This window comes from Benincasa hispida, chromosome 1 (assembly GCF_009727055.1).
Source record: "Benincasa hispida cultivar B227 chromosome 1, ASM972705v1, whole genome shotgun sequence".
In the NCBI taxonomy this organism is placed as follows: domain Eukaryota; kingdom Viridiplantae; phylum Streptophyta; class Magnoliopsida; order Cucurbitales; family Cucurbitaceae; genus Benincasa; species Benincasa hispida.
The window spans coordinates 32,193,107-32,210,547 of record NC_052349.1 but is presented as its reverse complement, the minus strand read 5'-3'; the positions used below and the strand labels follow the sequence as shown (position 1 = coordinate 32,210,547).

The window sequence follows — 17,441 nt, the reverse complement described above, 5'->3', positions numbered from 1 at the left end:
AGTCATTGTAGGAGTTTGGTTCTCCACAGCCCAAACAGCTAGCCATGGGCTACACGAATGCGTCCACCTGGTGCACCCTTTGAGTCTATGTTGCATTTTCCATTGAAAAATTTTGCAGCAAGTTTGTCATCGAAGCCACTTGTGCAAAAAGGGTGGTTATTGCATTAGAGTCAATCAGATTCATGTTCTGAGAATGCCTTCTATCATCTGTTCTAGAATCATAAGTATCATCAATCCATTCCATATTGTGCTTGGCGATGCGATCTAAAATTTCCTTAGCTTCATTGTACGATTTGTCCAATATGCCGCCAGCTATGGCTACATTTGCTGCCATCTGGGAAGGTTTATTCACCCCCCCTCCCCCCTAAAAAGTTTCCATCTGAACGGTCAAGGGTAGTCTGTGGTTAGGACAATTCTTGACCAATCTCTTGAATCTTATCCATGTCTCACTCAAGGTCTCAAACTCTCATTGTTCAAAGTTCATAATCACCCTACGCCTCTTTGCGTTCACGGTAGGAGGAAAGTACTTTTGCATGAACTTTTCCACAAACTTTTCCCACGTTGTTATCTTACCAAGTTCTAAAGAACTCTCCTTCTACTTGGCATCATCACGAAGAGAGTAGAGAAATAAGGATAGTCTGATAGCTTCCGATATGATTCCAAGAATCATAACGAGTTGCATGTTTCTAGGAATCATTTCATATGGGCATGTGGATCTTCACAGCAAATGCCTCTAAATTGTCCTGTTGTTTGAAGCATCTAGAGCATCACAGACTTCATCTCAAATCTCATCCCATCAAGCGGTAGATATATGATCCCTACCGAAAATAATACAATACAGGCGACGCGTACTCTCACATTGGACGCATGCTATTATTTGCCATCAGGATCGGGTTCAGGGCAGCATTGGCTAATTGCTGAGCTAAGTTCTGGTTCCTCTAATTGTCCGTTATCTGTTGTTGTTGTTATTGTCTTTGTTGTTGCCTTAACCTTCAACGACGATTAGATCGACTCCTACGACTAAAGGTCATTTCAACCTTGGGGTCGTATACAAGTGTGCTACATTCACTTTGACAAATCACACCAAGTATAAATCTAACTCAATCTTCCTGGTAAATCCAAGGTCTAACACAGGGATTTTAAGACATTTTAACTCAGTCCATGCATTGCTTCAATTGTAGAGGGTTCCTAGATTAATGAGAGTGAAGATTATTTACACTAATCTTAATGCACGCATACAAGAAAACATAGGAGTTGATCCAAGCAAGATACACAAGTGTGTGTGAAGGTGTGAGATTGGAATGAAGATGATATGGATGCTTGTTTACAAGCCAAGTGTATATGTATACGTATGGCCTCTATTCCTTAGATCGTGTTGTTCAACATTTCTCAATGTGATTGCCACATGTATTCCTATCTCTAGGGTGCATGCGTTGGTGATAGAGAATGGTAAAAACGCAAGTATTTTTATCTCTAAACCTACTATGTATTCTAACTCAATGCGTTCTTTAGTTAACCTACTTTATCGAATAGTTTAACTACTTAATATCTTCAATCTGAAGGAAATCTAAACAGAGATCTCCATGAGCGGAAGTAAGATCTTTCCAAGCCCATTGTTCAAGAATAAATGCATTCATAAACATACAAGAATAGTTATGCATTATAAAGAAAATTACAACATGCTATCTTAACTAAATACAACAGGAATCGTTTAGCTGATCGTTTAGTCTCTTTCTCAATTGTTTACACAATCGTTTAGCAAATTTCGCTCAATCGCTTAGTATTTCGCTCAATTACACGATCGTTTAGTCTCTCGCTAGAGGGCTATCGTGTAGTCTTTCGTGAGTAAACGATTAACAATTCACTAAATAAGCGATCGTTCATAAAATGAAAACTTTTTTCATTTTATGCTTGAGTTATTCAAAAACTAAAATTAACCTCCCACTTGTACGGTTAATGGAGAAAATAACCAACTAAACAATTATCTCATAATTGTTTTTATTATAAACAAATATAATAACTAACTTATCATATTATATTTATAACCTATAGTTTTAATACCGCATATATATAATATTGAAACCATAGTTCTTTTCTTCTTTAATATATATCATATTTATATCTATTCCTCCAATTAATTATCTAATACATCAAATCAATTATATCACATATAATTGAACCAATTTAATTATACCATATATAATAAAATTCTCTCTTGTTAATTTGAACACTTCAAATTAACCCAAAAACTTATTCTCAACTTGTATCCATTGAGCTACCAAGGGAACCTTATAGACCTGTAGCTTGAAGCTCCCATGGTACGTAAATAACTGACCAAACTCTTTAGTCACGAGATCCACCATCCGTTAATAGTTGGTTACTCCTCTAAAGAAAATAGCTGCACTTTTAGTACTACAGATATATTCATGTGTCCATGTAGCGTTCCGGTGGGTTCGTAACCCTCCCACTACGTCGAGGCAGTTTCAACTCTTGAGATGGTTGACTAGATGAACCGACATCAACAACTCTTATTGGTCTATCAGTCTATTCAACAACTCTTGTTGAACTCTCAGTAGTCTCATTAGAAATCACATTTAAAACAAGCTTGCTTCGTGGTTTATGATCCCTGATGTGGTCTTCTTTTAAGAAGATAGCATTTGTCGACACAAACAACTTATTCTTATTTGGATCATAGAAGTATCCACCCCTCGTTTCCTTGGGGTAGCCTACAAAGAGGCAAACTTTCGAAAGCAGTTCCAACTTTTTAGGGTTAGCCACAAGCACGTGGCCTGGACATCCCCAAATCCTAAAGTGGTATAAACTACCTTTATGGCCTCTCCACAGCTCAAAAGGTGTTTTAGAAACACTCTTTGAGGGAACATTGTTCAAAATATAATATGCAGTCTCCACTACAAATCTCCAAAACGAATCTGGAAGATGAGGATAACTCATCATAAATCGAACCATGTCCAACAGGGTTCTATTTCTCCTTTTTGATACACCATTCTGCTGAGGTATACCTGGGGTCGAGAGTTGGGACGTGATTCCATGCTCTATCATATAGTTATGGAATTCTAAGTCTATATACTCTCCACCACGATTAGATCGTAGTGTTTTTATCTTCTTACCTAATAAGTTTTCAACTTCAGCCTTATACTCCTTGAACTTTTCAAGAGCGTCAGACTTATGCTGCATTAGATATAGATACCCATATCTTGAATAATCAACTATGAAAGAGATGAAATATTCATACCCACCTCAAGCTCGAACACTCATCGAACCATAGAGGTCTGAATGTATAAGCTCCAAGGTTTCCATGACTATATAATCTTTTTCAGTAAAAGGTCATTTGGTCATTTTGCCTCCAAGGCATGATTCACATACCAACAATGAGTTTCTTCTAAACCTTTTAGAAATCCACATTTCACCAACTTCTCAATTATATTGAGGTTGATGTAGCCTAACCTTAGATGCCAACGATGGACGTTTTTCTTAGGAGAAACCTTTGGTCATTTTGCAGTTGTCGTTGTTTTGAACATTTCAGTATTATGCAATGCTTTTATGACTAACAGCCTTAGTACATATAAGTTATTTTACATTGAACCAAAACCAATCTCCATACCATTCTTGAAAATAAACACTTTATTCTCAGAAAAAGAGACGGTATAACCTTGTTCAATCAGACAAGAAACTGAGATTAAGTTCCTCTTGATATGAGGAACTACATAAACATTGTCTAGTAACAGATAACGTTTCTTGTCCAAAAATAACTTCAGCTTGCCTACAGCAACAGCTAAAACAACCTCACCAGTACTAACTCTAAGAGTCAACTCTTCATCTTCCAACTGTTTCCAGGAACTAAATCCTTGGTAGGAAGAACTTACGTGGTTAGTAGCACCTAAATCAAGTATCTAGGCAGGATCATCATTCTCTACCAAAAACGTCTCCAAGACAAATAAATCATATTTACTATCTTTAAACTTCTTCCTTTTCTAGAGAGAAGTGGGATCAGTATCAAAACCTAAATAAGCTCCAAGTTTCATTTCAGAGAACAATTCTCGTCGATGAACTTCATTTGAATCAGCAGCAATTGCTTTCTCTTTTAGTCCCTTGACATTCAAGAAAGACTGGAGGTTATCTTGGGAACTGATACTGCTGGTTTCTTTGTCATCCATCCCTTTTTGCTCAAAAAGTGAGAACTGACGTTCAAACAATTCTTGCAACGAGTCCACGATTTTACGTGCAATGACCATGTTCTCAACTTATTTGGCCAAAGTATCAGGTATGCTAGCCAAAATGTGAAGTCGGGCCATCAAATTAGCCTTTATTCACACCTCATATGCATTACGAACATTTTGCGACGCATCAAGGGTCGAGACTTAAGAAGACTCATCAACCATGACAAACTCGAAAAATCAGTCAAATTAAAACAAGCAACTAACGAAAAATCATACATGTTGCTGAAAAACAAACACATTGATCTACATTAGATTTTAGCAAATACTCTTGAAAAACAAAATCCAATATGGTTTAGCAAAATCTAAATGAACCCCGTGTGACATCTAGTTTCGCAATGACGCTTCAGTGGTTTAGGACAAAAGCCACCGAAGGGTAGTCAATTGATCCCTCCTTTGAATTGAGACACTTTGAATTAGTCATTAACACCAGAATAACTCTTGTTTCTATAACGACTAGCCATCATTGATTTGGTCAAGAAATCATTAACTTGCTTAACAATTCCTGTAAGTGTGATATTTCATTTTAGATCCTAGAGTTCCACCCCAAGCAGCCAATCCAAAGGGAAAAAAACCCGATTGGGGAAAAAACTAAAGCGACCCTATCCATTTCTGGATTTCTCCTTAATATTGACCAACCGCACAAACCATCCGAAGGGCGATGCTCCCAGGGCGCCACGAGGCTATGCAAGAAAATCTCACGGTGCAAACCAATGAAGGAGACCATAGGACATGTTGACACACATCCTTCACCTACTTACTATAAATACTCTATCCATCCACCTTGATATTGACTCATGCAAACACCATCCAAAGGGAGGTGTTCCCAAGGCACCACGAGGCCAAGCATGAATCTCACGATGTGAACATTAAGGGAGAAACATGAGTGGAATTGACATATCATATATATCTTTTGCTCCCACTGAGTATTTTATAACCTTGGGTTTAGTTTACTTAGAAAAAACACGGCTAATGATTTTAACTAAGTGACTTTTTTGGTTTGGCCAAAAGTAACTCTTACTTTGGAAAGTTGAACAACTTTTGATCATCATTCATTAAACTCTTTAATGAAATCTTTGATCAATTGTTGCATGTTTGTAGCAAATCTATCTAATTCACCTTTCCAGGTAGGTTCCCAAGTAGGGGTGTTCCGTTTCCGTCAGCTTAAATACCCCAGCCTAGTCAGAACCAACCTTAGACAAAAGGTCCCTTAGAGATAGATTTAATACAAATTTAATCTTTTATGGAAATCAATTTAATCCTATTAAACTGATTCAAAAGATTAAACTTAGGTATCTAATCTCATTAGAACCATGAAATTAGGTCTATGTCAATCAAATTTTAAAACACTTTTAAAACATGAGTTCATCTAAGTTCACATGCAACTCTTTCTTATTGATTTTAGTTCTAATTTCCATTTTAACACTTATAACAGGAAACAACTAAAACCAACCACAACAATACATACAAGGCATTCATAACTCTTATAAATAAGCCTAAGTGTCATGCTCCATGCATTGTTCATTCATTACTACTTTTATATAACTCTTATATAATTAAAGTAATGAAACAAGCATACATGCTCTCGTACACCCTTATACTATAACACTTATAATATAAAGATGATGCATGCAGAAATATAACTCTTATATTATATGATGTATAAGCATGCTCTTATGTAATTTAATCATGCAAGCTACTATATCATAACTCTTATAATATAGAGATGATGCATGACCAATGCATAACCTATGGTGGGATTTAAAACTATATGGCATACAATATGGCATATAATTTAAACATACATCTCATGTACATTCACCAAAAATATTGGACCGGAATGATTAGCCTAAAAAATCAGAAATAAACTACCTATTACATTAAACCATCACGTAAACCGATTCAACAAGCGAACCAGGTCTTGAACCGCCCGATTGAAGCCTTCTTTGTGTTTGTCTAGCAAAGTTGGTCAAGTAACCACGATCGTGTAGCAATGATCGAGTGTCTTTGACTATGCGATGAAGCATGAAGGCCACTCGATCGTGCAGCGCACAAGTTTAGATGCAAGTCTAAACGATCGTGTAGACGACTACTATGCTATGAAGCATGATCATCTAGACGATCGAAGAGCAAGCGCGTGTAACATTTATCGAGTAATCGTGTTGCCAGTGACTATGTGATGAAGCATGTTGGCCTATAAAATCGTTTAGTGCATGCGCCTTACCATGCAATGAGTATCCCATACTCAACGATTTTTTACCCCCATCGTTTACGCGATCTGACCAACTCTTGGTCTTCTTCTTCCTCGAAGTAAAATGCATCTCTATGCCTTGAACTTCATCACAAGCGACTCGAACAGACTCAAACTCTTTGAATTACAGACTCGATAGCAAGTTAATATGCCCGAAAACATAGGGGCCCTTACAAAACTTTGAAATGTAAAAGAAATTATTAACCAAAGGCTATCTTCCCAGAAAATCCATTAATCCACATCTACAAATACATTTAACACTTAAACATAATGTAGACATGCTTGATTTAATACAAAAATGGATTTGGAATATCAGAACCTGTCTCTAATACCAATTGAAGGAAATCTAAACAGAGATTTCCATGAGCGAAAACACGATCTTTCCAAGCCAAATGTGCAAGAATAAATGCATTCACAAATATACAAGAATAGTTATGCATTATAAAGAAAATTACAACATGCTATCTTAACTAAATACAATAGGAATTGAGAGACATACCTTAAAGAACTCTTCTTCTAGAAATCTCTCGCTTTCGTGAGAAATTGCACAACAATATCTCGCTCTCGCTACAATCGTCTAGCAAGCAATCTCTCGTTGTTGCTATAAACATGAACAGTCTGCTTCTCGAACAACAACCCTTTGAAACTACCACTCGGGAACCTTGGTATTCTTGGAGTGAGAATCTAGGAGGTGTGAGCTCTGTATGAATTTGGTAGAGGGAAGAAGAAAGAAAATGATCAAACTACATAGTAAGTGGAAGAAAGGTTCTATCTATCGCATAGACTGCGAGTACTTGATTGTTTAGTAAATCTTGCTTTCGTGATAAATGCCCAACCAATTGTCTAGCAAATCTCACTCTCGTGAGAGATTGTTTAGTCTCTCTCTCAATCGTTTACACGATCATTTAGCAAATCTCGCTCAATCGCTTAGTATCTCGCTCAATTACACGATCGTTTAGTTTCTCGCTAGAGGGCTATCGTGTAGTCTTTCGTGAGTAAACAATTAGCAATTCACTAAATGAAGCGATCGTTCATAAAATGAAAATCCTTTTCATTTTATCCTTGAGTTATTCAAAAACTGAAATTAACCTCCCACTTGTACAGTGAATGGAGAAAATAACCAACTAAACAATTATCTCATAATTGTTTTTATTATAAATAAATATAATAACTAACTTATCATATTATATTTATAACCTATAATTTTAATATCATATCATATATAATATTTAAACCATAGTTCTTTTCTCCTTTAATATAAATCATATTTATATCAATTCCTCCAATTAATGTATCTAATACATCAAATCAATTATATCACATATAATTGAACCAATTTAATTATATCATATATAATCAAATTCCCTCTTGTTAATTTGAGCACTTCAAACTAACCCAAAAACTGATTCTCAACTTGAATCCATTGAGCTACCAAGGGGAGCTTATGGACTTGTAGCTTGAAGCTCCAACGGTACTTGAATAACTGACTAAACTCTTTAGTCATGAGATCCATCATCTGTTAACTGTTGGTCACTCCACTAAAGACTGACAGCTACATTCTTTGTACTACAGATATATTCCTGTGTCCATATAACCAATCAACGGTGCGATGACCCTTCACAAATCGTTTGTAAGTACAATTGGACTAATTTACTATTTTGCCCCTATAGTTACATCTAACTCCTTAAGTACCACTAATTCCTCTAATGAACAATAAGTCATAGTCCTACTATGATTGAGTCCTCTCTTCCAAAGAGAGGGTGTGGCCACAACATTAAAGACCTAGAATCAGCCCTTAAGGGAGTAATTTATCTACTTATCCCTGCTTCGGGGAAGGAGTGAATTCCGTCTTGTGTATCTGAGTTCGCAACTCCCCAATTAGACGAATCCCCAAAAAGGTAGGCTTTTTGAGTTAACAATCTGGCCACTCTCACCCATACTAATCAAAGGACTGCCCTCATAGGCAGGAGTTTCCAATTTACTCAGGATTAAGGTCATGTCACCTATGGTCAGTTTAGTGAAATGTAAGTCTCAATTATCAACGACGTTATATAAAGAGACTAATCATCTCATGGTCCGATCTTATACAAACTCTTTTTATATGATGCCCCCACTCGTATGTCTCCACATGAATGGTCAGAATCATACCATTTATAGCACTTTACAACATTTGTAACATCTATAAAGTGGGTCCGTAGTGTCACCAGGATAAGGTATCCCTCTTTTATCCTTATACTACAGACCATTTAGGTTATTACTTAAGGCATGATCCACTTGTATGTCTCACATACATGCTTAAGTTACATGAAATAACCACGGATTTTAGTTTATTGGATTTGAGTAAATGCAAATAAAATAACATTTATTTTATTAATAACAGTGTGTGTACAAAATGTTTACAAGACCACCGGAAGAATTAGGACACCAATCCCAACACAATCAAGTGACCAAGATGATTAAAGCATAGAATTCAAGTATGCGACAAGTCAGAAAAGTGACAACCACACAAAAATTTGAATGTAAATAGAGAAACAATAGTGGATTGATCAAATATAAGATTGAATTTAGAAATAGCAAATATTTTTACAACAATCTTAACTTAATCAAATGGGATGGTTGATGAAAGTGAGAAGTAAAAGGGAAAGAAAGAAGTCAAGCCGCAGAGTTCAATCTCTTATCCTCTTTGGCTTGATTTTAATGCTTGTTGCAACTAACTTGGTGAAGAAGTGATGAAGAATTCTCTCTCGAGCTTAGTTTCCAACAACTCTTCTTGATCAACGATGACAATGGATATTTTCCTCCTATCTTCTTATTGCAACAGCAGAGCTGCTAACTATCTAAATCGTCTAAGTCTTCTAATGTGTCTAATTTCTCCTCTTGGCAGCAAGCTTCCCTACTTATAGCTGTTTCCTTCAGCAACTTCTGATAAGACTCACATTAAATTTCATGCCCTAGTTAGCTGCTGCCAATTCTAAGCTTTTCAGATGCCACTAGTCAGATGCCCATACCTACAAGTGGTGATTCGATAGAAAAAAACGCGAGCCAATATATCTCTTCTGCGTCCATATTTGGACGCATGCCCTTGTGTTAGCTTGGTCTGCAACATTTGGTGAAATTTCTTGAATTCCTACAACCAGATGTGTTTGTGAAGCAGATTTAACAAAAATGCTACTTTTGTATGCATTAGTGATGTGTTAAAGAATTTCATGCATTTTTCCTTGAGATGAATGTGTTTTTATCACAAAGAATCCTAGTTGTTCCATCTTTTAAGAGACAATAACTTGTATTTCTACAAGTTATCACATAACTACTCCCTTGACTCGGTTGACCAAAAAAGGAGTTTTCTTTTTTTAGAGTAAGGCTTCTGAGGACAGTTTTAAGATCTTAAATAGAAGTTGGTTTCTACACCAGTTCTTACAATACTGGATGGATCAAGAACTTTTGTTATTGACAGTGATGCCTCCAAGAAAGAATTAGGGTACGTGGTGATGCAACATGATAAGATGGTTGCTTATTCCTCCCACTAGTTGAATAACCATGTACGAAACTATCCAACACATGATTTGTAGTTGGTGGCAATGGTGTTTACCTTAATGATTTGGAGACAGTATTTATATGGAGAGAAGATACAAATTTTCATAGGCTAGAAGAGCTTGAAATACTTATTCACTCAAAAGGAGTTAAATATGAGATAACGCAAATGGCTAGAGTTAATGAAGGATTATGATTATGAGATATTGTATCATCCAGGCAAGCGAATGTAGTGGTAGATGCTCTAAGTAGAAAGACAGCCCATTCAACAGCTCTAATTACCAGACAGACTCATCTATTTTGGGATCTTGAGCAGACTGAGATTACAGTAGCAGTGAGGGAAGTCACTACTCGGTTAGCAGAGTTGACAGTACAACTGACTTTGAGACAGAAGATTATTGGTGCTCAATAGGGTGATCCTTACCTTGTTGAGAACTTTTGCCAAGTGAAGTCAGAACAGGGTGGTGAGTTCTCAGTATCCTCAGATAATGGCCTCCTTTATCAAGGATGCTTATGCGTACCTACAGACGGTGATCTTAAGAATGAATATTGATAGAAGCTCATAGTTCCCTATTTTCGATACATCTTAGCAATACTAAGATGTACCAAGACTTGAAACAATATTATTGGTGGTATGACATGAAAAAAGAGATAGCAAAGTTTTTTAGCAAGTGCTTAATGTGTCAGCAAGTGAAAACTTCGAGATAGAAGTCGACAGGATTGTTGCGGCCCTTGAGCGTACCAAAATAGAAGTGAGAGAATGTGTTTATGGATTTTATTGTGGGGTTGCCCCAAACAGCAAAGGGCTTTACGGTGATTTAGGTTATAGTAGATAGGCTCACTAAGCTAACGGATTTCATTCCGAGAAAGTCTACTTATTTGGTGAATAAATGGGCACAGTTAGACCTAAAAGAGGTGGTGAGATTGCATGGAGTACCAGTGTCTATCGTGTCTGATAGAGATCCTCGCTTTACACCTAGTTTTTGGAAAAGTCTTTAGTTAGCATTGGGTACTTGGTTAGATTTTAGTACAAATTCTCACCCACAGACTGATAGTCAAATGGAGCGTTTGAACCAAACGTGGGAGGATACGTTGCGTGCTTGTGCATTAGAGTTTTCAAGGAGTTGGGACTCTCACCTGCATTTGATGGAGTTTGTATATAATAACAATTATTAGGATACCATTGGCATGTCACCATTTAAGGCCTTGTATATGAAGAGTTGGAAGTCTCCCCTTTACTGGGATGAGGTCGGTGAACGAAAGTTGCTAGAACTCGAGTTAGTGCAGACCATGAATGAGGCAATACAGAAGATTTAAGCATGCATGCAAACAACTCAGAGTAGACAAAAATGTTACACCAATGTTAGGCATAAAGACCTGGAATTTGATGTTGGTGATAAGGTATTTTTTAAAGTAGCAATATGAAAGGTGTTCTGAAGTTCGATGGAAAGGAAAAATTAAGTCCATGATTTATTGGGCCTTTTGAGATCTTGGAACGAATTGGCCTTGTAGCTTATCGATTGGTGTGGCCATCATCCCTCTCTATAGTTCACAATGTATTTCATATCTCAATATTGAGGAAGCATGTGACAGATCCAATCCCATATGATAGACATCGAGCTGTAACAGTTGAATGAGAACTTAAGCTATGAAGAGAAGTTGATTCAAATTCTTGCAAGGGAAGTGAAGACTTTATGCAACCAAGAGAGATAGCAATTAGTGAAGGTTTTATGACAAAATCACCAGTTTGAGGAGGAAACAAGGGAACTAGAGGAGAGATGAGAGCAAATACATAGCATTTTCAGGAGTAAACTTTTTAGGACGAAAGTTTCTTGCGAAGGGAAGAATGTAACATCTCGAATTTTCAAGGAATTTTGTTTATGAAATTCATCTTGAATTATTTGTGTACTAATTTGGATTTTAAGGATAAAATTGAATTATTAGGCCAAGATGATTCAATTTAGTGTAAGGGATAAGTACTTAGAAGTTTGGATTTAATTTAATTTTAATTCAATTTGTGAAATCGAATTAAATTTGGGAGATTTAGAAGTTGATTATAATTTAAAAATAATTGGAGAAATTTATTTTCTTAAAAGAATGTTGGATAAACAAATTTGGAGATTTGAAATTCTGGAAGGAATTTAAATTCAATTTGGAATGTAAAAGGGAAAAAGAAATATGTATATATATTTAATTAAAATTCAATTATGGTTTGGATTTAAGGGTTATATTTATATATATACACATATTAGGTTTTAAGCTTAAGAGTTAAAAAGAAAGAAAAAATATAATTTTATATAATTAATTTGCAAAGATTAAAACTATATACATATTAGTTTGCATATAGTAAAACTAAGTCACGTAGCCTTGATTTTCTTAGTTTTACAAAGATTCTCGATTTTGTATGGGTAGATCACTCTCGTTCTCCATAGACGGCGTCATTTGTTGGTGTCAAATAAAAATAACTCCAATGTCTAAGTTAGTAAGAGAATTGAAGAAGAGAAAAGACGTCAAAAGCTTAAGTTACACCATTATGATATATTTATAGGGGATTTGATCTAGGATTTATCATAAATCTACCAAGATTAAGATATGAGATTTTCCTAATCCTAAGTGAGATGAAATCTTATCCTATTTTAATTTATTTTATTTTATATTATCTCAAATTATCTCGATCTATCTTATATTATCTTAATTTTGGCTTTATTCTATTGGGTCAATATGACTAAAAGATCTAAGTTCTTCATGGAGTTGCTATTGTCTATGTCGATTTTAACCCAGTTAACCTATGCTTAGAATGAATCAAATTTTTCTTAATAACTTCAATTAACCAAATGGGAAAATTCTTTGCTAAACAACATGCTTCTTCTTTTTGTTCTTCTTTTTCGAAAATAAAATTTTTATTGATAAAATAGAAAGAGAATAATGCACACTATTAAAATTGAAGATGAATAACAAGCTAAATGATACGGAAAACCTACAAACTAAGGCGAAACAGCAAGCCAAATAACTAACTTCCATGCTTGAAACAACTGTACACATCTCCGTAGCGTGCCCAACAAACAAACAAACAAAAAAAATCAAATATTAATTAGGCATATTTATTAAAAAAAGAAAAGAAAAGAAAAGAAAAGAAAAGACTCTTCATCAATTGTAAATGAAGAGAAAATACCTGGTCTTAATTTCCTTCAGAAAACTTTCTCAATTATATTTCTTAAAAACCTAAAGTAGGTATATCTCCATCTCTTAAAGAGTAGAAGACTGCCAAAGATTCCCCAAAATCCAATTATAAATCCAGAAGAAATGGCAATAAGCAGATCTAGCATTAGGAATTTGTCTTCAGTTTCATTATTATCCTCAACATGAGTATTATTGTTGTTGCTCAGCTCCCACTTCTTAATTGGATCTCCATGAAGAAAAGGGTTGCCTTCATAGGAAGAAATTGGAAAGCTTTGAAGTTGAGTTCCAATGGGAATATTTCCTGAAAGGTTATTGTAGGACAGATCCAACACACTCAATCTGGGCATTTGAGAAAAACTAGAAGGAATTGAACCACACAAATTATTTCTCGATAGATCCAAAAAATCCAACGATTGAAGTTGAGCTATGTTGTAAGGAATTTGACCTGTTAACTCATTCCTCGAGAGATTCAAAGAAATTAAACCAACAAGCTGTGTGATTTCTTTAGGAATTTCTCCTGTCAGACGGTTGCTAGACAGGTCAATACTCCTTTGAAGCTGTAAATTTCTACCATGAAATTCCATCTCTTTGCCTTTCCACATCATGACCAAATCTCTCATGTAATCAGGAACAGTTGATGGATTAAACGTTTTTGTCAAGACATCAAAATTATAGATGCAAGTTGGTATGCTTCCTGAAATATCATAATTGAGTGAAATGTCCAATACTTCAATCCTTCTGAGGTTGCAAAGACTTGAAGGTAAGTTTCCATGAAAGTGATTTGACTTGAGAAGCAAACGAACCAAATTTGGCAATCTTGATCCGATCCATGACGGTAAATTTCCAGATAAATTGTTGTCAACTGCATCAAAGAGTGTCAAATCTGTGAAGTTAAACCAAGAAGGAAACTCCCCGGAGAAATAATTCTCTCGCAAATTTAGAGATTTCAGTCTTGTGAGATTACTCAAAGACTGTGGAATGTCTCCAGAAAAATAATTATAGGCCAAACTTAAGGATTCTAAATTGAGCATATGGTTCCAACAATTAGGGAGTTGGCCAGACATTTTGTTGCCGCAAGTATCCAAGAGATATAAAGGGGACGAGTAGTTGACTTCACACAAACCAGATATGTCTGAAAATTCATTTGTCGAAAGGTCAAGGTTTTGTGCTCCAAAAAGAAAGGCTGGAATTTTACCCTCAAATTCATTCACTCCCAAAATGATCACAGGCATCCTTTTGAATTTCAAGGACAAATTTGGGATTTCCCCCTTGATATGATTGTTGGAAACATCAAGAAACAATAAGTTTGGGGACAAGTTATTCCAAAACCATCTGGGAATCTTGTCTGAAATTCTGTTTTCTGAAATATCAAGAACAGAGAACTTTTGTGTTTGAAGCCATTTGGGAAAATATGGGCCCAATGTACAATTTCTCAAACTTATTGATTGCAGTTGAAAAGGAGGAACCCAAGCTGAGTTGAAGGTTAATCTCAACAAGTTGTCAGATAGATCCAAAGCTTTTAAATTTTTAAGCTTTGAGAAATGAACTTCAGAAACTTCACCCTCCAATAAATTAGACTGAAGATTCAAATACTCTAAGTTGGATAATTGTCCCAAACTTTGAGGAATACTTCCACTCAACTTGTTATAGGACAAGTTGAGGTAATTCAAATTGATAAGAGAACCAATATCCTCAATCAAGATTTGATCAAACTGATTATAACTAAGATCTAAGTAGGTGAGATGCAATAATTGAGTTAAGGAAGAACCAACCTCACCCATCAAACCTTTATTGTGAAGATCAAGGCTTATGATATTATAATGGTCAGCACCTGTATTGTTGCTACAACCAACACCTCTCCAATTGCAACAATCATCATTGGCTTTGGGATTGGCTTGTGTTCTCCAAGAAGAGAGAAAATCATATCTATCTATGAGGTTTTGCTTCAAGGATAACAGGGCTTGTCTTTCGCTTTCCATGCATTTGATTTCCAGTGCAAGATTATTTGCTGGCATGGAAAGCAGAAGGAACAAACATTGGATGGAAGTAAAATACCATATTACAGTCAGAGATATCATTTTGGCTGATGGAATGAAAAAATATCCCATCTCTTCCATTTATTTTATAATTGGGATTGGGATCAAACCAACTGGGGTCCTAGTTCGGAGAATTTAAACCATAAACCTTTAGATTATTAACTTTTAGGCTATTGGTAACATTATTTACTCTTCATTTGGATGGAAAAGATGATGCATATTTATTTATTTATTTTTTTTTTACAAAATAATTGTTTGAAACTTATTTTATTTTCTTTAAGAATATAGATTTTATTTTTTTAATATAACGAGAATGAATATTTGAATCTCCGACTTTAGGAGAGAAGTATAAGTTAATTATTGAGTTATGTTTTTGTTGTCAATGAATATAAGACGGAAAATTTTCACAGATAGATAAAATGTCAAACTATTAATCGAAATAGCAAAAAAAATAATAATAATAATAATATGTACTGATAGACTTCTACTAGAGTCTATCACATAGTATAAAAGATAGACTTCTATTAATTTCTATTACGGATAGACATTGATAGACTTTTATTAGCCTCTCTCAACATCTATCAAAGAAGATTAAGTTTTGTTATTGTGTAAATAGTTTTGTTTTTGTTTTTGTTTTGTTTTTTTTTTTTTTTTTGAAAATCTCCCATAAATATTATAATGTTATATTATTATTTTTTTTTATTTTGCATAAAACACAGAAAAAATAATGATATTATCTATATCGATATTTTAACTCCTTGGATATTGGATTAAAAAATTTAAAGTATATTTGTTTTGTACTTTTTTAAAAAAATTATTCTTTAAAATGCTAACCAAACTTGAAAAATAAAAACTAAAAAAGGTAATTTTGGTAGAAAAAAAATCAACATCTATGAATCTTATAAATCATTTTCGTTAGACAAAACAAAAAAAATTATCAATTTTGTCACCGTCTAAACAAGTCATTCTTTGCAATATATTCATACTGTATCCTAATTGAAAAGTATAGAAAAGGATCTGTTAAATATCTAATTTTGCTTTTTATGTAAATTTATATATCTAAAGTAGTTTTTAAATGGTTTAGGGTTAGGAAGCTCTGGGAAGACCCCCTCCACGTACCCTCTGATCTTTGATGCTTCAAATGCACCATCTTTTGTGTTTCAGATTTTTTTTTAGGGTGGAACGGAAAAGAGTGTGAAAGAAGAGAGAGAAAATAAGGTGAAAGAGGAGGAAAAAATTACCCACGTTTATCCGATCGTAATGAAAAGTCCTATAATCATAATGAAATTCCATTGATGGATCAATTGTAACAAGTCTTATCACGCTTACTTAGAATTACAAATTTGTCACATTTACTGTTATTGTTAGTGTTACTGTTAGACCCGATAACGGTAATGATAAAGATAACAATAATAGTAAAAATAAATATGATAGATTCATACTTCTAATATTGTAACAGTAATAATATTTGTAAAGGTAACAGTAATGATAACGATAATGGCTAGTGAGTCTCACGTAAATTTCAAATGCAATTAGATTGAGCACCTTCAATTCCTCAATCAGATTACGTTTTGTGATTACAAAACTCGTAGTAGACCTGCATTTCACTATAATTATGGAATATAGGTAAACAACAACAAACATAATCAAATGGACTCACTTTTTAGATTACCATTGATTTATTACGTTTACAGGGAAAATTTCATAAAATGACCCAAAACCCAAAAACTTTTCTACACTGACCTTTTCCTTATGTGAAATATCAAAATTACCCCTAATTTTTAAAAAGCTTTCAGATCGCCACATTTTTCTTCTTCCTTCTACGATTTTCTCAGCCCTTCATTCAATATGCATTCAATACACCACCAATATTCCACCAAAACATTTATTCCCAACTAGTATTCTGAAGAGAATGGAATATCTCTTTCATTATTCACTTTCTGTCGTTGAACGTCTCTCTCATCTCGTAGCTTTCTCTCAGATTTCCTCAGCCCTTCGGATTCTCTGGTAGCTTTCTCTCGTAGCTTTCATCGTCGGATTCTGTCCACATTTCTTCTTCCTTCAACGGTTTCTTCAACTCTTCATTCAATGTACGATTTCTTCTCTCATATCGCTTTCATAATAAGTGTCGTTTAGTAAATTATAAATAACCGTGTAGTAATTTATACATGATCGTTTAGTAAATTATACACTATCGTTTAGTAAATT

The 17,441-nt window shown here is 34.8% G+C and overlaps 1 protein-coding gene across 2 annotated transcripts; it reads right to left on the bottom strand.

Moving 5' to 3' along the window:
- Positions 1 to 12,771: 12,771 nt before the first annotated feature.
- Positions 12,772 to 15,273, bottom strand: LOC120090435 (receptor-like protein EIX2). 2 transcript variants are annotated; one of them, XM_039048108.1, is made up of 2 exons: positions 13,643 to 15,273; positions 12,772 to 13,498 (listed from the first exon to the last, which is right to left on the bottom strand). In XM_039048108.1, the coding sequence occupies exons 1-2, from the start codon at positions 15,210 to 15,212 to the stop codon at positions 13,206 to 13,208; spliced, it is 1,863 nt and encodes a 620-aa protein (XP_038904036.1). In that variant the 5' UTR covers positions 15,213 to 15,273; the 3' UTR covers positions 12,772 to 13,205. The 2 variants fall into 2 exon arrangements, with proteins under 2 accessions (XP_038904036.1, XP_038904028.1); XM_039048100.1 differs by having other exon boundaries at positions 12,774 to 13,049; positions 13,190 to 15,273.
- Between the last annotated feature and the right edge of the window lie 2,168 nt (positions 15,274 to 17,441).

Bases quoted from the DNA above. Each gene is read 5' to 3' on its own strand.
- LOC120090435 (XM_039048100.1), bottom strand. From the start codon at position 15,212: ATGCCAGCAAATAATCTTGCACTGGAAATCAAATGCATGGAAAGCGAA.